Here is a 27805-nt window from a genome sequence, read left to right as displayed (position 1 = left end):
CCAGCTCTTTAAAAACGAGACAAACACAAAAAGAAGAAACCAACCTATCGAATTGTTATTTAGTAATTATTTGGTCACCAGATACTATTTGATTCCATTAATACAAGAGAAGATAATTTCACAGCCCTCCTTGGTTTGCGAGACTTTTGTTCTGAATTTTCCCTTGTTTACATGATCACGAGGAAAGGGTTGTGTGTGTGGCGGGGCGGGGGGAGTAAATGTTGCAGGGGAAATGCCATCTGTCCAAGACACGAAAACCACATTAGTCTTTATAAAATGAGAAGTAGATCTCGCCCCACCCACCCCAAAAGAGATAGCTAGAGAGAGAAATCTAATATATTTTTAAATAGATCTTGCAAAGACTTACTGTCAAACTAAGGATGCTCTGAAAACATCTTAATCTGTTCGGGATTTCACCTGCCCCCCTCCTTAAGAAACATGTCGGGCTAAAATGAAAGAATGGGGTCTCGCGTATATATATTTAGCATGGCTTGTTTGAAGTAAACTAGTAAACCTGAGGGAGTCAACATCTAATATTTATTAATTGTCGTCTTAGGACGCTCCTTCATTACACATTTGAATAAAATCATAGCTGACTTGCAGCTCTCAGCCCGTCAAAAAGTGTTGGAATGCATTTCACAAAAGGTCTGGAAATCAATGCTTAAAACACTCAATTCAATACCAGGATTTCCCCATCCCTTCCCTTTCTGTTGTTGGTTTGCTATCAAGACATGCATTTTTTAAAAATCTGAAGTTTGCAAGCAAACCTTCCCTCTTGTTGCTAGGGTGCGGAGTGGGGAGGGTTTCTATACCTTCCATTCACAGACCGTTCTCACTTTAGATCTGTTTTATTTTATTTTATTTTATTTTAAAATAAAAGGGAGGTTTTAGAGGGCAAAAACACACGTGGGAAAAGCAGCCTGTCTTACACAGCTCTTCACCCTAAAATGTAGAACCTCCTGGCGTGAAAACCAAATAGGGTGGGGTCGGGGGAAAAAGAAAGAGAGAGAGAGAGAGAATAACCCTGGTTATTTAAAACAAAACGTGGAGAAATCCTTTTTCTTTAGCATATTATTTAACATAAATATTTATTCATCTTAATGAAACCAAACAGAAACACACACAAAAAGCACTTCTGGTGTCCAACAGACATTTCATCTTGGCTACAACTTTTCTTTTCTCTTTTCTTTTTTTTTGTAAAAGGTTGTTGATGTTTGTTTTTAAAACATTGATCAGAAATTCCCCCCTTGCCTTTGAATTTTAAAAATGCTGGTATGTCTAAAGGTGATGCAGGCCGTATTAAAAGAAGGGGGAGGGGATATGAGGAAATAGTTTTAAATCCTCCCCTGGCTGAAAATAAAGTTATTAAAGGAACGAGAAATGAAACAATCTGTTGGGGGAAAATATACCATTTCGAGTCTTTAGAATATGTTGTTGGTTTTTATATAGAGATTTATATACTGGTGTATTGTTACAATGTATACCTCCCCCCCCAAAACGCATTACAGAAAGAAAGAACTTAGAATTACTATTAATTGGGGGGGGGAAATAGCCAACTTAAGTATTAAGCATAATAAGTGTTCTCTTCACATCACCTTTAAAATTTGCATATTTGCATTTTCCCCTCCTATCCATGCATAACAAAACATTTTTGCCATTTCATAAAAATCTTTTTTTTTCACTTTTTCTTTAACGTTTTTAAAACAGGTAAAAAACAGCATGACACACAAATTTTGGAAAATAAGTTACTTGGGGTTACAAGGGTGGTTCAAAAAGTCAGTGATTGTTAAATATCAGGGAAACATACCACAGTCCGTTTCCCCCAAATCAAAAAAGTGCACGATTTTAAATCTTAGCGAGATTCTTGGTCCATATTTCAAACATTCCATATGGATTCTTTTTTTTCCCTTTCTCTTTTCGTTCCTTTTAAAAACTTTTTCCTATTTCAGTACCTACTTGCATAGATAAAGATAGAATATATTTATCATCTGTTTGCCTCTTTATTGCTTTTTAAAGTTCTCACTGCATTGAAAGTCTGACTTAAAGTCTGCAAACATCTTAAAAAAAACTTCCTTAAATAGATTAAACTTTCGGGGAATTCTTGATTCAGTTGCTGGAAAGAATGTAAAGCCACCCTCCCACCCCCTGCCCTTTCCTAAATTGTTTTGTTCTAAAACCTCTCTGGTTTTAATTGGGGGCAATATTTAATATAGGCAATCCATAAAGATGGGAAAAAACTTTTCTCTCCCACCACCCCGCAATTTGTTCCTCCCCACGTAACCAATCAGGATCTAAAACCTTCATTCTAAATGGTCAAGACCTCTGCTAAAAAGTCTACCTATATAGTTTGTTTTAAATATAAAATTGCATTATAATATATATTGCACCAGATTTCTTTTCATTGTACTTAATGCGGGCACCGAAGGGGACCAGGTCACAGATCCTGTTTACAACCCGACTTCCAGTCCAGGTTGAAGTCCCATGGAAACCAGGGTGCATTCACAGCTCCACCAATCTCCCATTTAAGCCGAAGTCATGGACTTCAAACCAAACCAGTCCCGCCAAATTCAACGAGATTGGAAGGGAAGCAGGTCCGTTGCTTCGGCCTAAGTGGCTTACGGACTGGGCTACCCGCTCCAGCTTGCAAAACAAGAACGCTCGGCTCAGGTAAGGTACGGATCGGAATTGTTATTTTTTGATCTCTTTCTCTCTCTCACTGTTGCGGGGGAGGGGCTCACAGTTTAATTAAACGTTGCAGCTCTTGGGAGGAGGCGAAGGGGGTGTCAGAGAAGGCCGAGGAACTCAGAAAAAAATTCACCCCTCCCTTTCCCAATCCAATCCATTGACATCTACAGGTGGCCACCATTGTTGGGTGTGAAACCAGAAGGGGCCCGGGACGCCAAAGGCGGAGGGTGGGAACGGAGGAAGGCGTTAATTATGGAAAAAAGCATTGAGCTCCTCGTACATAGGGCCTCTGTCATGATGGAGGTGCATCTCATAAGGCAAAACGTTCTCCGAGTGGACGCCACTGCGCATTCCGGAAGACCCGAACACCAAGTTGTGCCCGGACGGGCGAGAACTTGGGAGGGCGGAGTAGTGCATAGAATAATGATAATTTTTCTCGTGGTCTGGGGAAGAGTCTTGCTTGAGGGAAAAATTCCCGTTAACGCACAAAGGCGGGCTTAAGGGACCGTCGTATTCCGAACTATTGTAGTCTGGAGACGCGTTCCCATAGAGGGACTCGTAGGTGGCGCAGTAGGCGTGCGTCCTCAAGGCGTGGGAGCTAGCCATGGTGCTGGAAGCGCACTGCGCGCCGGAGATCCTTGAGCACTGGTAGGTGTAGGGATGCATGGCGAAGGTGGAGTTTGGCCCATGGTACCTCCCGGCCTCCTGGCCTTGCTCGGTAAGGAAATTCCTCGAGTTGAGCTGGAGGCAACCGGCCACCAAGTTAGTGGTGGGCTGGGACAAACCCTTGCATAAAGTCTGCACGTAGGACACCAAGTCAGGCCTCTTGCCTGAGCGTAAGATCTCCGACAGGGCCCAGATGTAGTTCTTGGCCAACCTCAACGTCTCGATCTTAGACAGTTTTTGAGTCTTGGAGTAACAGGGCACAACCTTGCGCAGGTTGTCCAAGGCCGCGTTGAGGTCGTGCATGCGGTTCCTCTCCCTGGCATTGGCCTTTTGGCGCCTCATCTTTGAGCGCTCCAGTCTGGCCTTGGTCATCTTTCTCTTCTTAGGTCCCCGTTTCTTAGGGCGATCCCCTTCGGCCTCCTCGATCCCTTCCTCCTCCTCCTCCTCTTCCTCTTCATCGCCCCCTAAGTCATTTTCCTCTTTGATGTCCCCCAAGGAAGCCTCGTTTTCCTCCTCCTCCTGGAGAGGACAGCTCTTGGCCTTCCTCTCCTCTTTGTCGCTTGCTTCATCGTCTTCGCAATCATCTGCCCAGCTGGAGAATTTCTGAACTTCTGGGATCAAGCTGGGCTCGCTGAAGAGTCGCGTCAACATGGTGGCTGGAGAGGTGACATGGGGGCGGAGAAGAGGCAGGGAGGGGAGAGACACACATAGACGAGGGAGGGAGGACAAAAGAATGGAAACAAGAAATAACACAAGTGTGTTTCAGAGCATCAGTAGTCTGCCCAACTACACGTCATTCAACTATGCTAGACTCTAGGGACGTCATCCTTGACCTGCAGCTACCTTGATTGGTCAACTATTCCTAAGCACATTTCTAGCCACTCAGATGTCTATCAACCTTGTCTCGCCCACTCCAACACTGGACATTGCATCAACGTCTTCCAGGCCAAAATAAAAAATAAAAAAAATAATAATCTAATTTTTGGAGATGTCCTTGGGATTTCATCGACCCAGGTCATCCAAACACGTAGACCTCTCCTCAAGCATTGGGGCAAGTTACGCAAAGCAGCCCTTCCGGTTGGGGAAAACAAAATCAATTCCTTGGCCATGTTTAAGAGCCATTCATCTCTTCCAAAATGCTACATTTGTTCGCCGCCAAACAAAATCTCACGCTCAGGGCATTATTTTATGCCCCGATTTTAAAATTCGGATCAGATTGATAACCATGATTCTCACCCGCAGTTTGATACATTCTTGGTTTCCCTAACATTCCATAGCATCTCTTAGAAAGTCGACTTGACTTCTGACCTTTCCGGCCTTTTTCTTTTAAGAATTTTTTGCATTCCCCCCACCACATCACAGGGCATAAAATTTCTAAAGCCTGACTCAACCTCTTTATTACGTGTCCCCCTCTCTTCCCCAAAATATTTGCATCGAAAACTTTGAAATAACTCGCGTCAAAATAATTTGCTGTATCTTTCCGCCGACGGGAGCCAATTTCTTCCGCGCTCTCCCCACTCCCCCCCCCCATTTGAAAGGGGTTTAATTTTTGTTAATTACATCGTAATCCAGAACCTTTGTATGAGAGGGCAGGGAGGCGAGATTTGCTTAGCACTGGCCTGAAATATGTCCCCCCCTCCCTCCATAAAAGCAATTGACTCGTTTAAAAGTGTGATTAAAATTAATTGGTGTCTCCATTGCTTTTCTGCTGAATTGTGCTAAGCTGATTTCTGATGGATTCGGTTCATTATGAACACCACACACACACACACACACACACACACACACACACACACACACCACTTTTTAAAAAATGCAAATGGATATTTTCTCTACTTACTTTGCGGGAAGATGATTTTAGTTTTGTATTAAGGGTCTTGTTTATTTCATCGGCTTGATGGAATTTAAAATCACTATACCCTCTCTTACCCACCCTCTTTCCCAGATGATAGATAGGTAGATAGATAGATAGATATCCTCTAGGCAACCTGGCTCTGCTTATCTCTGACCGATGAGGCTGAGATTTCGAGAATGCTAAGATAAATCTCTAACTTTTCGCCCCAACACTCGCTTAAAAACGGACTGTTGCCGACAGTTTCTCCTTTTTAAAAAATTTATAAAGGTGTGCTATTGAGATTAGCCTTTAATATCCGAATTTGGAAGCTTGCCTGCCGCTTGCTCATGCGATCTTCAACCCGTTCACCGCAACTGCCCATCATATTCCAATCTTCCTACCTAACTTCTCATTCGATTCCTGATTTTCCTTTCCAGCCCGACCCCGACCTGCTTGTGGGTTCTCCCAGCGCTCTCAAGGGAAAAAGGCTTCGCATATACACACGCAACTCTGGGTATTCCACTTAATAAAAATAGCTCCCTTCTTTGGGCTACCCTCCCGCTTGTAAAATCGCTAGATCTTCCGATTTAATTTCCAATCAGTCCTTCTCCCGTTTCCTCTTTCCCTCCCTTTCTCCCTGCTTCGGCTCCCTACACCCAACATCTAGACTCAAAAGACCATTCCGCCCCCCCCCCCCAACGCCCAAAGAATCTTTAGCTGCCTGGGAAGCGATCAATCGCGTGTCAGTTTTGTGTGCGGGTGTTTGCAGTAATTTTATTTTTGACTTAGGGGGGAGGGGCGGAGGGAGTGTTGGAAAAAACCCTTAGGCTAAAATAAACCGCTTGATAGATGAGATTAGAACGGCAGAGCGCGTTTTACATAGATAAGTGCCATAGATCCGATTCCACAATGATACCACTCGGACTATTTATTTATTTATTACTTTAAAAGCATGCAATCTGGATTTAAATATATATGTAAGTATATATTATTACAATTATAACTGGAATATAATATATTACAAAATGATCTGGTTGGATTTTTTTTTTAAATCAGGTTTTAATTTTTTTGAAAAATGTCTATTTAAATTTGCTACATACACTACTGAGATCTGTTTTGTTTGTTTTTTTTAAAAAGAAGAAGATCTTGCCAAATCGGTCTTTCCTACGTTAAGGGTTTTGTTTGCTTCTGTTTTAGATCTATAACGATCTTGCGTAGAGATACCTCCCGCCCCCTCCACATGCATCCTTCCACAAAGATACAAATAAATTGTGTGTGCAAGATTGGGGGTGGGGGAGAGAGGGGTAAGATCTGTAGAAAAAAAATGCCCGAGAAGGTGGCCGGGGTGGGGTGGGGGAGGTAAGTTGCGCCCCAGTGTTTAAGTTTCTACCCCTCTCGCCTCCTTACATAACTTACCTCCAAAGCTGAGCGGAAGAATCCTCAAGTCCTCGTACCCCGCATCTTTTGGGAGTAAGAAAAAAAAAAAATAGGGGGAAAAGGGGAAAGACTCCTTGAGGTCCACCCCGTCTCCTTCAGTGTCTTATCCAAAAGGAGGAGGGAAGTGGCACGCTTCGAGCAGGCAGAGGGGGTACCAACTCTGATGCCAGACCATATGGCTGGCACGTCATCCGCTGGAGTTATCACATGAGCTGCGGTGATTGACATGCGCTCGCGTGTAGGGAGATCTCGCTCTCTGGGGAAAGCGGGCCCACCATCTGTCACTCCCTACTCTTAAGAAAGAAAGAAAGAAAGAAAGAAAGAAAGAAAGAAAGAAAGAAAGCCGACACAACCACCCCGACTTCAAATCTACAGATCTGCCTACACAGCCTGACAAGATGAAGGGAGATAGGAACCCAGCAAGGGGGATGGAAACAATAGAGAAGAAGGAGAAGGGGGGGAGGAATAGTTGGAAGGTAGCTTTCTTTGGCTGATTGAAAAATCACCCTGGACTAGGTACCTTATGTTGAAAGAATTTCTTTCTCTCTCTTACACACACACACCACCACCACCACCACCACCACCATGACATCTAGGAAACCAATCTTTTCCCAGAGCTATTCTCTTTCTTCCCCAATAATAATAATTATTTTGAATTGAGTGAACGTGTTGTTTAAAGGGGGAATGTGTTGTTTAATGGGGTGGGGGTCCTGGGTAGAGTTGGGCCCCTCCCTCACTTCATTTTGGTGGCAAAGGTTGAACACCCAACATGGGGCATAATCCACTGGGAAATGCTCCTGTACTAGCCTAATTGGAAATGAACCACGCTGTTGCAGGGGGCTCACATTCATTTCCATGGATAACTTCCTGGTGGATTGTACCTGATGGATCTGTGCTGGCCAGCTCCCACTCTACTGCCCTTAAGAGTGGAAAAAATGTGTGTGCCTTTAATATTCCTAGAGCTTCGGTAAGATAGATCACCTTCTTGCTTCATTCACAGTTCTGAAAGCCTCTTTGATAACTCTTACAGCATAGAGGGAGCTGGATTCTAACTCACCTTCAGGGCAGGCCATAAAAGTGGGTGGCGCTTATGCGCCTTTGTAAGGGCTTCCTTTTGGGTGCCTCTTTTAGAAAGTACACCTGCCTGCTATGCTGAAAACTCAACATTGAACTCTCTAGGGCCACCCTGCCTGTGGGATACTGGGATGCTGGACCGAAGCTCAGTAGTTAGGGCATATGCTTTGTATGCAAAGGACCCCAGGTCAGCTCCCTGGCATTTTCTGTTAAACAGATCATAGGCAGCACGGCTAGAAAACCCTGAGACCATGGATTCTGAGACCATGGATTCCCTGACAAATGGAGTGGAGTTGACAGAACCGAGCTAGATGGACCTGTGATGCAGGTTCACATGTTCATACAGATGCAGAGATCCTCACATTATCAGGGCCATCCCTTTGAGATCACTCTTTGAAGGCACAAACCTTTTGGAGGCTACTGATTATAGACCCATTTCAAACGGGCTTTTCAGTGGGCTATGGTGTTCAGACTGCCTTGGCTGGCCTGATGGATAATCTCCAATTGGCTATCAATATAAGGAGTGTGACTCTGCTGATCCTTTTGGATCTCTCGGCAATTTTTGATACCATCAACCATGGTATCCTTCTGGATCGCCTGAGGAGGGTGGGATAGGGTGGCATTGTTTTACAGTGGTTCCATTACTACCTCTCTGGTAGATTCCAGATGGTTTCACTTTGAGACTGTTGCTCTGCAAAGCAAGAGTCACTGCATGGAGTTCCACAAGACTCCATTGTCTTCAATGCTCTTTAATATCTACATGAAACCGCTGGGAGAGATCATCAGGAGGTTTGGTGCAGGGTGTTATCAATATGCTGATGACACCCAGGTCTATTTTTCCATGTTGACCTCATCAGGAAATGGCATAACTTCCCTAAATGCCTGACTGGAGGTGGAAATGGGCTGGATGAGGGATAACAAATTGAAGTTGAATCCAAATAAGATGGAGGCAGGGGTGTAGCTAACCCGCCGGCAGCCCGTGTGCTGCCGCGGCAAGCGCCCCGATAGCCCTGCCCCCTGCGTCTGACATCAGATGCAGGGGATAGCCATGCCCCCGCATCTGACGTCAGACGTGGGGGTGCATGGTCTGGCTCCCGAATGGAGCCTTGAGGCTCCGTTTGGGAGAAGCAGCTTAACTGCTGAAGGGGCCATGCAGCCCCTTCGGCAGTTAAAGAAAGGCTGGTGTTGCGTTGCGAATGCAGCACCAGTCTTAGCTCCTGAAGGGGCTGGGCGGCCCCTTCAGGAGCTACTTAGGCTGGCGCTGCGAATGCAGCACCAGCCTTTGTTTAGCTCTTGAAGGGGCCACATGGGCCCCCGCTCGGGAGCTAAACTCCCGCCCCCGCATCTGACTTCAGATGCGGGGGGCGTGTCAGGGCTGCTAATGGTGGCTCCTGATTGGGCACAGCTCGGGTTCTTTGAACCCGTTCACCCAATTATAGCTATGCCCCTGAATGGAGGTACTGATTGTCAGGACCTGAGAGCAGTGGTGCCCTTTAGACTGGGCTTCAGAGATGAAGTCAAGTCCTCAGCACCAGGAGAGGGGCCTCCAAATGTCCCTTCAGGGATGAAGTCCAATCCTCAGCACCAGGAGGGGGGCCTCCAAATGTCCCGAGGGGACTCCATACAGCCCCCGCCCCCCATGCTCGCCCCTGCCATGCCACACCAATCTCTTTTTTGTTTGTCACTGGGCTGAGGATCAAGTCGGCTTTGGTGGTGGTGGTGGCGGCGGTGGCAGCTAAGCCAATGATCCTGGCCTGGGCCCCCTCCAGAGGCCTGATCAGACAAGCCACTTCCAAGCACCTGTGCAGTATGAGTCATGAGCAACACTTGTGGCTCATACTGCACAGGGGCTCAGAAGTGGCCTGCCTGCTCAGGCCTCCGGCAGGGGCCCAGGCCAGGATCATTGGCTTAGTTAGCTGCCGCTACCACCACAGAAGCCCACTCAATCCTCAGCCTCATGACAAACAAAAAAGATTGGTGCAGCATGGCAGGGGCAGGCATGGTGGGGGGCTGCAGGGAGCCCCCCCAGACATTTAGAGCCTCCCCCAAGCAGCATATTTTGAGCCTTTGGAGGTCCCAGGGACAGAAGAGTGCTGGGCATGCCAAGTGAAGTGCAGGTCAGTCCCTACCTTCAGTTTTTTTTAAAAAACCAACTTTTCCTAAAGTGGGGGAGGGTTTTTTGGGGGGGCCCCCCTCCAAATCCCTTTAGGTCTCGGCTCCTGAAATGCCTAGGTGTGCCACTGCCCAAGAGAAAACTTGCCTGCAGTTTGGGAGTACTCCTGGATTCAAAGCTCTCTCTGGTTTCTCAGGTTGAGGCAGTGGCCAGGACTGCTTTTTATCAGATTCAGCTGATACTTCAGCTACGTCCATTTCTGGAGGCAAATTACTTTAAAACAATGGTGCATATGCTGGTAACCTCCAGGCTCGACTACTTAATGTACTCTACATGGGGTTGCTTTTGTACATAGTCTGGAAATTACAATTGGTACAGAATGCGGCAGCCAGACTGGTCTCTGGGACATCTTGAAGGGACCATATAACACCAGATTTTAAAAGAACTGCACTGGTTACCGATATGTTTCCTAGTGAAATACAAAGTGCTGGTTGTTACCTACAAAGTCCGTAATGGCTTGAGCCCAGGGTATTTAAGAGAGCGCCTGTCACCTATTACAATTTAAGAGAGCCCTGTCACCTATTACAATCTTCAGGAGAGGTCTGGTTACAGTTGCCACTGGCTAATTTGGTGGCGACTTGGGACCAGGCCTTCTCTGTGGCTTTGGAATAGGCTCCCTGCTGAAATAAGAGCATCTCCATCTCTGTTTGCTTTTGGGAAGACCCGCAAGATGCACCTGTTTTCACAGGGTTTTAACTGAAATTAATTTCGAACTGTTCAATTTGTTTTTATTAGACTGCTTTTACTGTATTTTGTTAAAAAATTAACTGTTTTTACTCTTATATTGTGTTTTAAATTTTGTAAACTGCCTAGAGACATACATATCAGGCGGAATAAAAATATAATAAATCAATATGATAAATAAATAAAAGTTCAGGTATATCAGGAATTTACGTCATTCAGAAACAACTTTCCACAGAGGGAAAGAGACTTCAGTCCATAGACCAGTTCTCCAACTCCAGAGGCTGGCTCCACTTAGCTTCCTTCTGTTTCCTCAGTCCTCCAGCCAGATGTGGTGGGTTATGAATGGAAGCCTTCTTACTATGCAGGTCTGGTTGTGTGTACACTGCCCCTTTGGGTAAACTACATGTTACTTGACATGCATAATTTGAGCCTTCTATGTGCCTGCTTTTAAAACAAATGAAAATAGCATGTGCTGAAACCCAATCTAGACTGGGACAACAGTGCAAGGGGAGGGAGCTTTCATTCATTGCCCTTCCATAGTCCTTATATGGACCAGGCTCCTCACATGTGCTATCAACCCTGGGAGGAAGCCTCGATTGGTTTCAATGGAGGCTGCTTGGAAATGAGAGCTAGAAGCAGGGTCAAACAAGCCTAACCTGACTCTCAGCTGTTCAAGAAATCAAAAGGAAGCTGGCCTTTGGAGGAGCAATCAGGGGCATATCTAGGGTAGGGCAGGCAGGGCATGTTCCCTGGGCGCCATTTGAAAGGGGGCACCATTTTTTAAAATTATTTTTTTTTTTTAATGGCCCTGAAAACAAAATGGCCACCACACATGCTCAAATGGCCTCTGTGAGGCCGTAGGCTATGCCAGGCCTCGGGGAGGCCATTTGAGCATGCACAGTGGCCATTTTGTTTTCAGTGGCCATTTTTTTAAAAAAAAGTTTTAATGGGCATTGCACATGCTCAAATGGTCCCTGCAAGGCCCTAGAGGCCAGCGTGGGGAGGGGGAAACTTTGCAGACCCCCCCATGGCCTTTAGGAAGCCCCCTGAAGGGGCTACAGGTTAAAAAATAATTAAACTTAATATGTCACTGTACACATATTCAGTTTGGCACTATGTACAAAGAATCAGGGCTTGTGAATACTGAGCTGAAGCTTATGACCTAAGATTGTATTCATTTGCTCTTACTTTGCTTCTTGTGATAAGTGAGTTAAATGTGATGTCTTAATAATATGGCTATTAATGGTGAGCTTGTCTTTGAATCAGTGTGAAATCCTTAGTATTAAGGCCCACTGGGAGTTTCTTGCTCTCTTTCTCTCATTTTAACTGTCTTTCTGAAAGACTAGAATATATTCCAAGCAGTGACACAGTTTACTCTGCATATCCTTTAATTATTTACAGAGTATCTGGGAAAAGTCAAATTCTCCATTTATTTTTAAAACTTATGTAATGGTGATGCTACAATACATAGTAGAGAATTAGACAGGCATTTCTGTTTAGTTTTCAAAGTATACCTCCACATAGTATTTGGGTATTTCATGAGCCCCAGCATACTGAAGTTTGTAGTTTTCCAGCATTTTTGGTCTGGCTATGTCTACTGCTAAATAGTTTTTGAAAGATTAAAAGATTAACGAGCTTGACTTTTATTTTTCAGCTGATATTATGGCAACCTTATCTGAATGATGGGTGTCAGATGTTTGGACAGGGGGTGCAATTTCAGTGCTTTCCCTAGGCGCTATTTTCCCTAGATACACCTCTGGGTGCAGTGACTCAGTGATTCCAGTACCTGGGCTTCTGTATTAGTCTCTGCATTCACCCTGTCCATATTGGAAGCCTTGTTTGGTTCTTTCCAGTCTGGTGTCCTTTCCTGATTGTCCATGAGATGAGATGAGGCAAAGACAACACAAGGTACAGACACGGGCACAGAGAGGTCAGTCTGCAGGACCTTGGAGAGCTCCAAAGGAGCAAATTGATCCTACAGTAGTCAAAGGTAGACTGAGCCCTTAAGTAAATACCTTTGAGTCCAGATTATCTCTCCTGGGCTCTGCTTCCCTGCATGGAGAGGAGAACCCTCAAAGTGGCAGCCTTCCAGAGTCTGTCACTCCTCCTCTGCTGGCACTCCTGCTGAGTTTGTTGTCCGTGCAGGTGTGCAGACATTGGAGGGCATTATGATGTGGGAGATACTGGCTCTATAGAGGGCTCAGATTCTGGGAGTACTACCCGAGGGAGCCCAGAACCTGAGGGAACTTCCTTGGGGGACATCCACCCTGGGGATCTCTCAGGTTCTGGCCTGGTCCCATGATCCAGGCTGAGGCTAGCATTGGTCCTACCTCCCCAGCAGTGTCCAATTCAGAGTTGCTACTGGGAGCTGTGATCACCTGGGCCATGATACCTGGTGGCCTCTGATGACTCAACTGCCATTGTGCTGCTGAGCTCTGTGGGTTTAATCAGCAGCCCAACATGACCACAGGCATCTTTAGTACCTCATCTGATGAAACAGGGAAGTATCTATCTAAATAGCCATGTTTCCAATTAAAAATGGCTGTTCCCAATGTTACATACTGCATGCATCTAGCTACATTTGTCTGATTAAAACCCAGTGCCTATCACACTCTAGTGTGACCCAGAAACATAACAGAGGTCAGGGCTATGGAGATGCAGGGACAAGACTCTACAGACGGACACAGGCTTGATTCTCAGTGTCCGGGGGTCCCCAGAGCAAAGGTCAGGCTCACTGCCAATCTCACTTGTGTCCCTGGATGTACCCCTTTCCTTTCTCCCATAGAAATGAATGGATATCACACACGCACACACATGCGCGTGTGTGCGCACGCGCACACCCACCCACCCACCCACCCACACACACACCACTTTATGACAGGTATTTGTTTACTCCATGTTTAACATCCAGTTCTTTACATTCCATCATATTCTGGCAAGGCCAAGAAAGAGAATGCAGATAGGCTGGCATCACCAGTGAGATTCAGCCCACATTCCAGTGGGCTCCCACGGTGCACCCCTTTATTTTATCCTATGACATTAACATTTATGGAGGGAAATAAAGCATTGATCTTTGCTGTAGTGAAGGGATCCCTGGGGTCCTTGTACAAGCCCGCACATGCCTAGTTTTCCCTAGTAATGGGTGTTTTGCTAAATGACCATACTCACACGGTTGAAACATTGATGATAAGATAAAGTATTCTTAAAGCCATCACTTGCAAAAGCACTCAGAGATTAACTGCTGGGATGATTGGAAAAAGAACTTTCTTGTATGTGCTGGATGTTTTTCCAAGCTATACAAAATGTTGCTCCAGCCTCTCCCTGGTTTTTTGCTTCCAAGCTAGCAAGCCATAAGCTGACCCTTGTTCAGGTTGTGGTTCGCTATGCCAGCTAGGAGAAAAGAATCCTGCAGGGATCAATTTTGGTTGTGTTTGGAAACTTGCAGGGGATATTAGCAGGGTGAGTAAATGCCGAGGAGTGCAGAACATAATAGGGTGTCATTAGCACGTCTCAATATATCTTCTAATCTGAAAAGCTCCCATTAATCAAGGATTCCACGGGTAGTCTCCTTTCTTTTCGTACTCGTTAAACAAAGGTGATCCATTAAGAAGCCATTTGGCCCCTCAGCTCTTGCCACCAGGTCCTCAAGGCTGCCATCCAGTCATATCCCCCCTCAGTGAAGTCAGCAGAGATGGTGCTTTCCCCAACAATGAATTTTTTAGGGGTGGGGTGGCAGCTGGCTTTGGCAGTGTGTGAGTACAACTAGACTTGTCAATGAAGGGCACAATTTCAGTTGAGCACTTTTGGCGTCCCGTTGGTTTCAATGGGTTTTAATGGGATACTGAGGCACATGTAATTTTGCTGTGGAAATGAATTGTCTATAAAATGTTTAACTTTGGTTGGATCTTGCCCCCAATGTACAAAAAGACAGATTCTGGCCGAATATTGTTGTCTGGAGAGTTCAGAAACCCTACAAAAACCTTCTTGTTTGTAGACAACTAGTATGATAGGGTGAAGGGTTCAGCCTGCCCTTTCCCTTTCTATGCCATTTTTCTAGTTGCAGGGATTCATATTTTGTGGGGTGCATTGCAAAATAAAGCCACCCACCTGTAGTCCAAAGTGGCATAGTCCATAGAAAGTTTTACCATGTGGTTCTTCTGTATGTATAAATGGGCCTGGAGTACTGCATGTGAAATGGTCTGAGCACTCTGTGGACCTATTATAATCATTCTGCTCTGTAACTTTCTACACATGTGGGCATTTCTTTTCGTAATGGCATCTAGGCTGGGGTGGTGGGAGGAAAATTGTTGCACTCCATTGAAGGCACATCAAAAATCCTGAGCATATTCTAGACATACAATAAATCTTTTTTTAAAAAAGTCTGGCTTGCAGTAATCTGATGCAGAGATCCATTTAAACAACATTTTAAAAAAACCAAACCTAAGCAGAAATGACTTAGGACATAATTGGGCATTGCTGGCATGAAGAAGCTCACTCCTGAAGGACCCTCACTTCATGGCAGAGCATCTACTTTGCATGCAGAATGTCCCAGTTTAAATCCCTGGTTTCTCCAAGTAGGGCTGGGAAATGCCCATCTGAAACTCTGGTGAGTTGCTGTGAGTTAGAGTAGATAGTGCTAAGCTAGATGGACTAAGCATCTGACTCAGTATAAAGCAGCTTCCTAGGTAAAAAGTAAAGCAAAGCAAAGCAAAGCAAAGTGTGCCATCAGTCAGTATCAACTCCTGGCGACCATAGAGCCCTGTGGTTATCTTTGGTGGAATACAGGAGGGGTTTCCCATTGCCATCTCCCACACAGTTTGAGATGATGCCTTTCAGCATCTTCTTATATCACAGCTGCCTGATATAGGTCTGGGAAACCTACCAACGGGGATTCAAACCGGCAACCTCTGGCTTGCTAGTCAAGTCATTTCCCTGCTGCACCACAGCAGTGGCAATTCCCCAGCAACAGACATGTGAACTAGAAGGCAGGTATCTGTGTTCCCCATTAGTGGATGCACTAGCAAGGCAGAAGATGCATGGAGTCTGTACAGCCGTTGCATCAGTAATATATGCAGAAGTGGCGTGATCTGGAAGCTTACGAACACAGATATGTCTGGATCCTTCAGAACTCCCTGACAGTTCATAGAAACCCTCCCGATCCCCCTTGATCTGGTTGCCTCAGAAGAGAATCAAAGAGAAAACCGTTCCCCAAATATTTGTTTTAAAAGTGAGATGAAATTAGAGCTTCCTATGTAACCTCGGTTCATTCAAACTAGGGACAGCAAAGGATTTGCAACTATTCTATTTGTTCCAGGTTTTAATATAGGAATGGTAAAGGTGTATGAGCAGAATTCTGTCTAATCAAAACATCAGTCAATGGGAAAGCACCGTAGCTCGGTGGTAATGCACATGTTTTCTACCTGGTGGGGCTGGGAAAGATTTCTGTTGGAATCCCTGGAGAACCACTCCCCATCAGTGACGACAATAATGAGCTAGGTATAGCCCAGGCTAAGGCAGTCTCTTCTTCTTTCCCTCCCAGGGATGTGGCCGTAGCTTAGTGTTAGAACCCCTGCTTTGTGCATGCAGAAGGGCCCAATCTCGCTCCCCAGCATCTACAGGTAGGGCTGTCTGAAACCTTGGAGAGCCACTGCTGGTCAGTGTGTAGACAGAGCGTAACCAGGCAGACCAATGGCCTGATTTGGCATAAGGCAGCAACCTGTGCAATCAATCCTTATTTCCTTTTCAGCCATAAAGCATTACCCGTGTGTCAAGAACGTTGCAATACTAATAACAATGATGGTGGGGGGGGATCCACTTTCTGCATGATAATGATGTTTTCTTGGCAGCCTTCTCCATGGGCTAAAGGGAAATTTGCCCCTAGGCAATGGCCCTGAGGGAATACCCAGAAGCCAGCTGTTAGTCGCCCTAGCTGCAGCTGTTGTTCCCTGCTTTCCTGTGGCCTGTGGCCTGGATCCAGGAAGCTGGCTGATATGTGGGATATGAAGCAGTGGAGTAATCTTCGTTAAGTAGTCCTGGGCTGCATCTTTGCAGAGTATGCAGAAATGTCAGGCATGAAGCAATCAGATTGCAGGGGCAAAGGTCAAGCCAGTTAGGGGCAAGTGTCTTTTGGCCCTGACCTGGTGTCTCCTGCCATCACCCCTGATCTATACCCTCCAAGCCCATTGTTACAGTGTTGCTAGAAACTACAACAACAAAATGGAACACTAATATAAAACTGGACAACATGAACCTGGATAATATACAGGTCGAAAGGGATATTTTTCTAGGGGTTCTCTGAGCTCGGTATGGTTTTGTTTAGCTTTTGTGCCACCATCAAGTCTATTCAGTGGACCACAAGCTGAGTAGCAACACCAAAAAGGCAGAACGGCAGATAAGGCAGATAAGAATCACACACCTTTGATATGACATCAAATTATTTGCTGAATCTCCAACTAGACTCGACAGCTTCATAACAACCACAAAAAATTTAGTGAAGGTATAAAATTGGCCTTGAAAAATGTTCATCTCTCACATAATTACAGGTACAAGTGAACAAAAACACCTGGTAAACACTAATATGTTACCTATACTTGATAGTAATTCCACCTCCAAGCACCTGGGGATCAGTCAGAACCACCAAAGAGTCTACACAAGTTTATAATCCTCTAAACAGCATTTCTATAGACACAATACTGAAAACTGAACTTACAGGTAAAAATAAAATAAATGCCCTGATACTTGGGCAGTCTCACCTCTGACATACTCTGTGATATAATTATTAAGTGATTTGATACTGATCTGAATAGGCTTGATAGATTAACTCATACACTCATGACAAAGTTCAGAATGTATCATCCAAATGCCTCAGAGGCAAGCTCTATATCCCAAGATGTGGAAGGAGAAGGAAGAGGAGGAGGAGGAGGAGGAGGAGGAGGAGGAGGAGGTTATACTGCTTTCAACAAAAGTTTCCAAAGCCGTTTGCACAGAGAAGCGTATTAATTTGGAGAATTGATACAAATGCTAACATGCGTATGTCCACAACATACATAAGGGACACATATGTCCCCTGCTAACAGAGCAAAGGGGCACCTTAAAAAAGTGGTGATTTTCTTTATTTAGCAGCGGGAGAGCAACTGGCCCTATCCATCCCCAGCACAGCATCCTTCCTGTGGCTGTTGTCGGTGACTATCTAATATTTCTTTATAAGACTGTGAGCCTTTGGGGACAGGGAGCCATTTTATTCAGCCATTTTGTTTGTTTGTTTGTTTGTTTGTTCATTCATTCATTCATTCATTCATTCATATCTATGTAAACTGTTTGGGGAACTTTTGTTGAAAAGTGGTATATAAATATTGGTCGTATTCGTATATGTTCTGCCATGCATGTCCTACTCTGAAAGCCTTATGAGAGGAAACGTGGAAGCAGCTTCGTCAACGGAGAGGCTAAAATCAGGACAACTTAAAAACAGAAACTGGAGGTCTGATCGCTGCTATTTAGTCATTGCTTCCCAAGTTCCCATAACTATTAGAAATATAGAACGAAGACTTCAAACAGACACTTGCAGAAAATGTAAAAGTGAATCAGAAACAACAGAACAAATAGTGATTGGCTGCTTGTCTTGCCCAGTACAGAATGTTTTATCTGGCTGCAAAAACCACTCCTTGCCAACTGAGCATTCGGAACCAACTGATAAAAGTGATTTCCTGTTACTACTGATATAGTCTTCATTCAGTAGCCCATTGATCTGAAAAGTATAAGTTAGGCATTGTCTAATGTCCTTTCAGTTCCAAAGGAATTGATTGATTGATTGATTGATTAAGTGCTGTCAAGTCGGTGTCGACTCTTAGTGACCACATAGATAGTTTCTCTCCAGGATGATCTGTCTTCAACTTGGCCTTTAAGGTCTCTCAGTGGTGCATTCATTGCTGTCGTAATCAAGTCCATCCACCTTGTTGCTGGTCGTCCTCTTCTTCTCTTTCCTTCAACTTTCCCCAGCATTATAGACATCTCAAGGGAGCTGGGTCTTCGCATAATGTGTCTGAAGTACGATAGTTTGAGCCTGGTCATCTGTGTCTCAAGTGAAAATTCTGGATTGATTTGTCCCATGATCCATTTGTTTGTTTTCCTGGCTCTCCATGGTATCCTCAAAAGTCTTCTCCAGCACCAAAGTTCAAAAGCATCAATGCTTTTTCTATCTTGCTTCTTCAAAGTCCAACTTTTGTATCCATAGAGTGTCGCAGGAAAAACCATTGTCCGAACAATTCTAATCTTTGTATGTGTGGACACAGCATCTAAATATCCTTTCCAAAGCATTGCAACCCTACCAAGTGCTAGTCTGCGGTATTTCTTGACTGCTGGATCCTTTACTTTGATGGTCGATCCTAAAAGGCAGAAGCTATCTACCACTTCAGAGTCTTCATTGTCGATTCTGAGGCTGGTTGCTGTACCTGTTGTCATTAGTTTAGTCTTCTTTACATTTAATTGTAGTCCCTTTTTTTCACTGTGCTCCTTGACTCTCATTACTAGAGCTTGCAGATCATCTTGCTAACTTGGCAAAGAGGCACCTTTTAACGTGGTGATTCTCTTTATTTAGCAGGGGGAGAGTAACTGGCCCTATCTACCCCCAGCACAGTACCTCCAGTGACTGTTGCTGGTGTCTGTTTTATGTTTCTTTTTAGACTGTGAGCCCTTTGGGGACAGGGATCCATCTTATTTATTTGTTGTTTCTCTGTGTAAACCGCCCTGAGCCATTTTTGGAAGGGTGGTATAGAAATCAAATTTTAAAAAAATAAAAATAAAAATAAAAATAATCTGCATTCTCAGCTATCTGAGTGGTGTCATCAGCATAGTGCAGGTTATTGATGCTCCTTCCTCCAACTTTAAAACCACATTCATCTTCTTCCAATCCAGCTTCTCTCAGTATATGTTCAGCATATAAACTGAATAAAGAAGGAGAAAGTAGAGAGCCTTGTCTTACTCCTTTGCCAATCTGGAACCAGTCGGTTTCACCATGTTCTGTCTGGACTGTGGCTTCCTGCCCTGTGCATATGTTTTTAATGAGAACAATGAGATGTTCTGGGATGCCCAGTTTCCTAAGGATATTCCACAATTTGACATGGTAAACACAATCAAAGGCTTTTCTGTAGTCCATAAAGCACATGTTGGCTTCTTTCTGATATTCTTTGGCTTTCTCAATTATCCAGCATGCATCAGCAATGACATCTCTTGTTCCTCAACCTTTTCTGAAACCAGCTTCAACATCCGGCATTTTCCTTTCCACGTAGGGCTCTAATCTGCATTGGATGATCCTGAGCATTATTTTGCTAGCATGTGAAATTAAGGATAGTGTGCAATGGTTTGCTCAATCTGTTGAGCCTCCTTTCTTTGGTATGGGTATGTAGACTGACCTCTTCCAATCTGTTGGCCACTGTGTTGTTCTCCAAATTTGCTGGCATAGTTTGGTTAGAGCCTTGACTGATTCTTCTTCTGTTGCCTGCCATATTTCTGTAGCTATTCCATCAATTCCTGTAGCCTTCCGACTTGGTAATGACCGGAGTGCTGATCTACTCCATCTTCCCGTACAAGAGGTTCTTGCAAGTAGGGAATATCTTCTAGAGTATCTTGGATGTTGATGTCCCTGCTGTGCAGATTTTCAGTATACTTTTTCCATCTCTGTTTGATCTTCTCTGCGTCAGTTACTATCTGTCCTTTGGCATCCCTTAACATACCAGTTTGAGGTTGGAACCTCCCTCCGAGTTCAGAGATCTCAAAGGAACTACTTTGAGTAATTTCCCTCATCATGTCTGCCATTCGTTACATCTTGGCATAATGGTATTAGAGGGAATCATCATCATCATCATCATCATCATCATCATCAACAACAACAACAACGGTTGCAATAGCCCAGATATAATTCTGGTGAACAAAAGAACGACAAGAGATACAATAAATACATGCTACAATATCCCTTGCACATAGCATTAAAAGACTGAGAATAAAAAAAAATAAAGACTATCAAAATCTAGTCCTGGAAATAAAACATGGCTGGAAATTCAAGACAATCCTCAGAAAGCCTTTCTCGGGGCCAAACGGGGTGTGACTTTTAACATGTGGTTTGACCTTCTGCGTTTGTTTTGCAAATAGCAGCTGTGGGGACTCCAGTCTGGAGAGTGTGTGGTGGGGAGTCCCCAGTTGTGGTCCTGATCTGGATTGCTCCCCTGGGCCTAGAGTAGCCATGAAAGAAGAGAATCCAGAGCAGGACCATGGCAGAGGGAAAGGAGGGTTAACCCCCTCCCTATGCAGTTGTCCTGGTTCAGATCTAAGGCTCCCTGCTATTCCAATTTACAAAGAAACGGACACAGGAAGAGGGCAACCAATGTGTACAGAGTAACATCTAGATTGGTCCTTAGTATAATTTCCCAGAGTATTTCCAGATATGCTGGGACAAAACTGAAAGAGAATATATGTGCCACAGTTCTATGAAGTACAATGCAAAGTGCTGTCATTTCACAGACTTGCCCTGTGACCAGGATGTTCATAGGCAATGACTGACAATCCTTACAGCAAGAGGCTGAAGGTACCCGAGACTTTGGAGCACACTCCTGGCTGAAATGAGAGCTTCAGCATCCCTGGCAGCCTTCAGGAAAGAATCGTAAGTCACCCCTATTTAGCCAAGCCTTTGGTTAGCGGTTGTTTTTAATTCATTTAAAAATGTTTGTACTGCTTTGAATTATCTTGTTCGGTTTAATGTTTGTGCCTTGCACTCCAGATTGGGTAAACTACCTAGGGGCACAGATGTTAGGTGGTATATAAATTCAGCCATTCAATACATTGGACTCCTGCTTAAGCAATCATCAGAACTACCACGAATTATGAAATAATAATCCATGAGATGCTGAAGACACGGTCCAGGGAATGAGGAGATGGCAACGAGAAGAGGAGATGGCATGAAGGCAACGTCTGTCCAGAGCAGCCTAATCATGGTCCACCCCTGCTTTGCACATCAGCCAATCTGGGTTTACCCGCTGAAAGTGTTTCTCCTTTTCCCTGCAAAAAGCACATTCTAAGCTCAAGTCCTCAACTGCTCCCCCAGAGCCCCCACTTCCCCCCAGAATGCATCACACGTGTGGCACTGATGGTGTGCACCATAACCATCCATGTGGCCGGCTGCCTCTTCTCTTCTTGCTGCCGGGGCTCGAGGGCCGCTCAAGCACTTGCAGGCACCCTTCTGCTCGAGTGCCTCCATGCTGAAGAGATTGACGGTGATTTCCCTTGTCTAAGCATGTTAGGATCCACAGCTCACCTCCCAGCCTATCTCCAGAGAGCAGAAGCTGGCAGAAACGGTAGGAAGGATGGAGGTGGCGGCTAGGGAGGGCCATTTCTCAAGGATGGCTAAGTAGACGTGAAAGAAACTTGGGGGGAGAAAAGACTGCAAGCAAATGTTCCCAACTGGAATTGGTTTGGCACAATTAAAATGTATCTTCTTTTTCTTCTTCTTCTTCTTTTGCAGCATTCCCAGTTATGGATGCTGTTGGATTGATGGGCTGTAGAAAAAAACAAGAGAAAGTTCTTCTGTGTCCATCCCCACTGAAATGAACAGAGGCTGTGCAAGAGCAGTGCTTTGAGCACCTCCCATTCATTTTAGTGAGATCTGTGCAGCAGATCTTCCCACTGGATTGCACCCTAGGTGCACAAGTCCAAGTCCAAATACTTAACATGATGCTTTTAAAATACACTAACAAAATGTTACCATTTTAACCCTTTGCTTTAACTCTATACTCTTATCAGAGTCCCAATCCCAGTGGTGCAAAATGGGAACTTTCCTCCTGGGGCAAATGGCAGCTTTGGGATCCCCAATCCAGGTCAGGACCATGGTGGGTTGAATCTCTGTCCTCCTTGCCACAGTTCTGATCCAGATGGGCCTCCCTGGAGCTGCTATTGAGGAATGAAAAATGAAGCCCATCGGGGCTAATGATGTGTTGAATGTCCTATGTAGTTTGGCCCCCAGAGTCCAATAAGATGGGAAGACAGGAGGTCTGCGATTGTCTCCCCCAAGGATTTTTGAAATAGCAAATGCAGCTGTGGCCCATTCAGACTAGGACTGTGGCACCAGGACAGCGTGGGTCTAATCTATCTCCCCAGGCCACTTTTCTGGTTGAAATAGTACCCCCAAGCTGCAATTTGCCCCATGGGACAAAACATATAGGTACCCATGTCCAGTCCACTCATAGGTCTCCCACCATCTTGTCCAGTGTGGCCTTGATCCTAATGGGCTGTGTGTATTCATGCCCCAGAGCTCTCTCCAAGCAGAGAAGGGAATGGCCAGCCCTTCCGTGAGGCACGGTGAGTCAGTTGTCTCAGATGGTGGAAAGAGGGAGCAGTGGGAACTGCAGTTGCACGCCCGGCTGTCACAGGCACCACCCCACCTGCCTGCCTGCCACTTCCTCCTCTCTCCCTCCCTCCCGCCCCCCTGAGGTGCACTCTATGCATGTGCCACCCACGTGCTACCCCCACTGCTGCAAAAGTGGACCCTCTGTCTCCATGTTGCCTCCTTTTGGAAGGCTTCCAGGGGCCAGATCTGACATTTGCAGGGTTTGAAAGGGATGCAGGGCGAGGAGGCGAATAAGAGCACCAGCAGCGTCTCCTCTTTGCCCGGTGCCCCTTCAAGGTCCGCAGGCACTCTTGCAGGCTTTGAAACGGATGTGGTTCAAGAAGAAGGGGCTGCCAGCAGCCTTGGCCTGCCTGCCCCCTTTGAAGCCTGCAAGGGTCGAATCGGGAGTGGGCAGCTTCTGAGCCAACCCTTGCAGGGTTTCAACAGAGAATGGGGTGAGACGAAGGGCCTACCAGAGGCTTTCCCTGTCCCTCTTGAAGCTTGCATGGGACAGTAGGCATTCGGCTCCTCACCGCAGGTGCTCAGTCCTTACAGCACACAGTCACATCTTGCCAGCTACTGCAGATGAACCCTCTGGATTGGCTCGTGCTGGTATCAATAGACGGAGCCTGGACTCCTGAGTTAACAGAGTAGCACGTTCTCCACTTCAGCTGTCAGCACCTCCAACTAGCTCAGGACACAGCCTTCCAGGTTGAGAGTCAAGTATGGCCACCCAGGGCCCAGTGGGGCCTAACCCAGGTCTGGCACATTAACTCAGTGTATGGCTCACAGAGCCTCCACTCTTGAAATATGAAAGACATAAGTAGCAGGTGAGACCCCAATCATGCCAAAAAGCAAGCCATGAGGGGGCAGGGATATTAGGTGAAGCATTTGTCACGGGGAGCAGCAACAGAATCCTCTTCTTGTTCAGGGACAGACCAATGAGCAAGAGTCACTGAGGAGAGCTGGTCTTGTGGTAGCAAGCCTGAATTGTCCCCTTTGCTAAACAGGATCTGCCCTGATTTGCATTTGAATGGGAGACATGTGAGCACTGTAAGGTATTCCTCTTAAGGGATGGGGGCCACTCTGGAAAGGGCACCTGCCTGCTTGCATGTAGAAGGTTCCAAGTTGCATGTAGAAGGTTCCAAGTTTCCTCTCTGGCAGCATCTCCAAGACAGGGCTGAGAGAGATTCCTGCCTGCAACCTTGGAGAAGCCGCTGCCAGTCTGTGAAGACAATACTGAGCTAGATGGACCAATGGTCTGACTCGGTATATGGCTTCCTATGTTTCTAAGACTACTACTACTACTATGAATATTTATATACCGCTTTTCAAACAAAAGTTCCCAAAGCGGTTTAGAGAGAGAGAGAGAGAGGGAAGGAAGGAAGGAAGGAAGGAAGGAAGGAAGGAAGGAAGGAAGGAAGGAAGGAAGATTGCTTGCTGTCCCCAAAGGGTTCACAATCTAAGACTGATCTGGGAGCTCTGATAGGGGTCCTGTATGACATGACCAACAAGGGTGTCCCAGTCTCCAGAGAAGCAGGACCTGAGGTTCTAGGGGAGGAGCCTCAAAGATGAAGGATGGAGCCTGGTGACTCAGGAGGCAAAGCCTTAGGCCCGTTGGCTCAGAAGTGGAGCCTAATGGACATAGGCATGAAGTGAATTGCAAATGCTCTCCGTGAAGCCAAGCAAAACATTGTCTTGCCCTTTGTGCTGGTCATAGACCGTAATAAACTTGGAACTGAACTGAACTGTCTTGCCCTTAGTTATAGCCCTTCATACTGAAATTTTACTCCTTCTCCAGAAAACCAAAAAGGAGGTTAAAACTCTCAACCTGCAGGTCAAATCCTAGATCTGGCTAGTCTATGACCCACTGGGGGCTATTGCTATTCAGAAGGCTTTTTGCTCATCTCAGTGTAGTTTCCTTTCTTTCTTTTGGCCTAAGCTGATGTACATTTGGAATCCCCACCTCTTGTTCTTCAGGTCTCAGGTTCAGGAGCTGCCTTAGGTTTTGACTCTGGGCATCTGCTAAGAGAAGGACTTCCAGGTCAAGGGGCATGGCTTATTTCTAGGTGGGCCTTTTAGACATTGGTTTGGCACTACTTTGCTATTTCACGGTGGCCCAGCTTGTGAGTCCCGGCCGCCTACACAATGCTTTCCCCATCAAAGGGTGTGTTTGCATGTGCTCCCATGTGCAAGCAAGCAGGAAGGTGGCACCCATTAGAGGAAGTCCACGGCACAATTAGGAAACAGTTGGGTTTTCATCTCGCTTTTCCTCCTTTCATCTGCTGGATCTTTTTTATGTCTTCACTTTCTTCTCTCCTCCAGCGGCTGTGCTGGCTGATGAGAGGAGGGGGATGGGGAGAAAAACAGCCTAACAAACCTCATCCACTTGTCTTTGGGTAATTAGTCTTTGAAAATGCTCCTTTCTCTCTCTCTGCTGCCTTCCTCTGTCAGATGGGCTTGAGGGGAGATCTAATATCTGCTCTAGGATTCTGGGGCCTCCAGGGCAAGGCAATCTCCCTCCGATGGGGAGAGGTGGGCTACACAAACTGAGATTTATCTCAAGCTAGCTCTGACCTTCTTGGGTTCTCCATACAGCAAAGTCAGGGTGGTGGCCCTACTGGGGTGGTGGGCCCTTTGCCAGCTTTGAGGCCTTGGCCAATGCCTAATATCAACACCCTTTGGGGGTAGAGGAGTAGTTCTTCAGCGGTTCCATTGAGTAACAGATCATTTTGGTTTGCCTGTTCTATTTGACGATCACCAAAGCATCAAAATTATGGCCAGCACATCGATGGAGGCTCTTTCAAAAGCTGCCACATCAAAAAACTTAACTGCTGTATTTGTCCCTGTGGTTATAGTCCCAGTTAAGCTATGTGCACCTATAGGGAGATCTGTGCACTGTGTGTGTGGTTTCTTGGAAGTTTACCCTGCATCTGCTTGCACTGCTGCTGAAGAGGCTAGCTACCGTTGGGGAGCTTGTGCAGGATGGCCATGACTCAGGTTCACAACTCAGTCTTGTAGCTGCATGCTACCCAAACTCTCAAGAAGGAGGTTTTTTTTGGTTGTGCGCAACTCAGTCTCTTTATTGCTACACTACACTAGCTCTCAAAAACAGCTTGCCTCTTCGGTGGTAGTAAGCAGCTACAGTGTAAATTTCAAAGAAGTTCCCGTTCAAGTCCTACCTCTGCCCAAAAATGACTATGACACTAGGGATGGGGTCGTAGCTCAGTGGCAGAGCATCTGCTTTGCATGCAGAAGGTCCCAGGTTCAATCCCTGGCATCTCCAGATAGGGCTGAAAAACCCCTCTGCCTGAAACCCTGGAGCAGGGGCACTGGGAACATGGAGCAAGGAGGATGACTGTCCCCCGGGCACCAGGGCCTGGGGTGGGGGCTGCCATGGCACCCCCTCACCCTCGGGCAGGGCACCTCTTCTCCCCAGCCAGTGTTTCAGTGAAATGTTGGCTTTGCTGGAGGAGAAAGCCCAGCCAGCGTTTCAATGAAAAGCTGACTGGGGAGGGATGGGAGAGAATCTGAATGGCCCCATGTCTGATGTCAGATGTGGTTTATGGAATCACTGACTGGAGAGGCACTGGTTCATAGGAACATAGGAAGCTGCCGTATAGAAACAGAAACATAGGAAGCCATATACCGAGTCAGACCATTGGTCCATCTAGCTCAGTATTGGCTTCTCTGGAGATTGGGACACTCTTGTAGGTCATGTGATACAGGACCCCTATCACAGCTCCCAGATCAGTCTTAGATTGTGAACCCTTTGGGGACAGCAAGCAATCTTCCTTCCTTCCTTCCTTCCTTCCTTCCTTCCTTCCTTCCTTCCTTCCTTCCTTCTCTCTCTCTGTAAACCACTTTGGGAACTGTTGTTGAAAAGCAGTATATAAATATTCATAGTAGTAGTAGTAGTCTTAGAAACATAGGAAGCCATATACTGAGTTCAGACCATTGGTCCATCTAGCTCAGTATTGTCTTCACAGACTGGCAGCAGCTTCTCCAAGGTTGCAGGCAGGAAACTCTCTCAGCCCTATCTTGGAGATGCTGCCAGGGAGGGAACTTGAAACCTTCTGCTCTTCCCAGAGCACCTTCATCCCCTGAGGGGAATATCTGACAGTGCTCACACATCAAGTCTCCCATTCATATGCAACCAGGGTGGACCCTGCTTAGCTAAGGGGACAAGTCATGCTTGCTACCACAAGACCAGCACTGCCGGGGCTGGTGGGCCCATCCTTGGCATTGGCCCCACCGCCTTGCATCTGACAGGTGCAGGGTGCGATTGCGAAGCCTAGCGGGTAGGGGAGCCAAGCTCCCTATGTTCTCGCCCTGGAGAGCAGCTGCCAGTCAGTGTAGATTATACTGAGCTAGATGGATCTGACTTAGCAGAAGGCACCTTCCTGTGTCCCTACCTTATTCTCTCTCAGGTTCAGGTCCGACTTCACCCATTCTTCTAGCAGCATGGGAGCCTTTCCTGATGGGTGCAGCTCCACCCTGCTGGAGTCTCTGTGTGGACGACACAAGTGTGGCTGGGGGTTCTTTCCCTCCTGCCTGGACACTTCCTCCCAGAGAAGTTACCCGCCAGGCGGGGAAGGCCTCTGCAATTGCCCTTGCCCACATCGCTGTGTTCTTCACAGATGTACCCTTGCAGTATCAGATCACATCATGACAAAGCAGTTCCCATGCTGCTGGGGGGATGTGTGAAGGGGAGCCTCAGCCTACCTCCCACCTCCAAGGTGGATATATAACAACTCAGACCTCCCTTACAGGGCTGTTGTCAGCCCTGAGATCATGTACACGAAGTGCTTGAAGCACTTGAGAAACACTATAGAGAAGCCAGTTAATTAATAGTGGCTAACACATTATGTGAAAACCCAGC

At 46.0% G+C, this 27805-nt stretch overlaps 1 protein-coding gene and 1 long non-coding RNA gene across 2 annotated transcripts; one reads left to right on the top strand and one right to left on the bottom strand.

Moving 5' to 3' along the window:
• Nucleotides 1-518: 518 nt before the first annotated feature.
• Nucleotides 519-6790, bottom strand: NEUROD2 (neuronal differentiation 2). Its single transcript, XM_053263656.1, has 2 exons — nucleotides 6602-6790; nucleotides 519-4007 (listed from the first exon to the last, which is right to left on the bottom strand). Exon 2 carries the CDS (start codon nucleotides 4000-4002, stop codon nucleotides 2932-2934), a length of 1071 nt encoding a protein of 356 aa, XP_053119631.1. The 5' UTR covers nucleotides 4003-4007; nucleotides 6602-6790; the 3' UTR covers nucleotides 519-2931.
• On the top strand, nucleotides 6054-22262 carry LOC128330581 (uncharacterized). Its single transcript, XR_008310165.1, has 3 exons — nucleotides 6054-6162; nucleotides 21066-21204; nucleotides 22063-22262. It is a non-coding gene; the product is annotated as an uncharacterized LOC128330581 (long non-coding RNA).
• The last annotated feature ends 5543 nt before the right edge of the window (nucleotides 22263-27805 follow it).

Source organism: Hemicordylus capensis, chromosome 6 (genome assembly GCF_027244095.1).
Source record: "Hemicordylus capensis ecotype Gifberg chromosome 6, rHemCap1.1.pri, whole genome shotgun sequence".
NCBI lineage: Eukaryota > Metazoa > Chordata > Lepidosauria > Squamata > Cordylidae > Hemicordylus > Hemicordylus capensis.
This window is presented reverse-complemented; position numbering and strand designations above follow the sequence as displayed.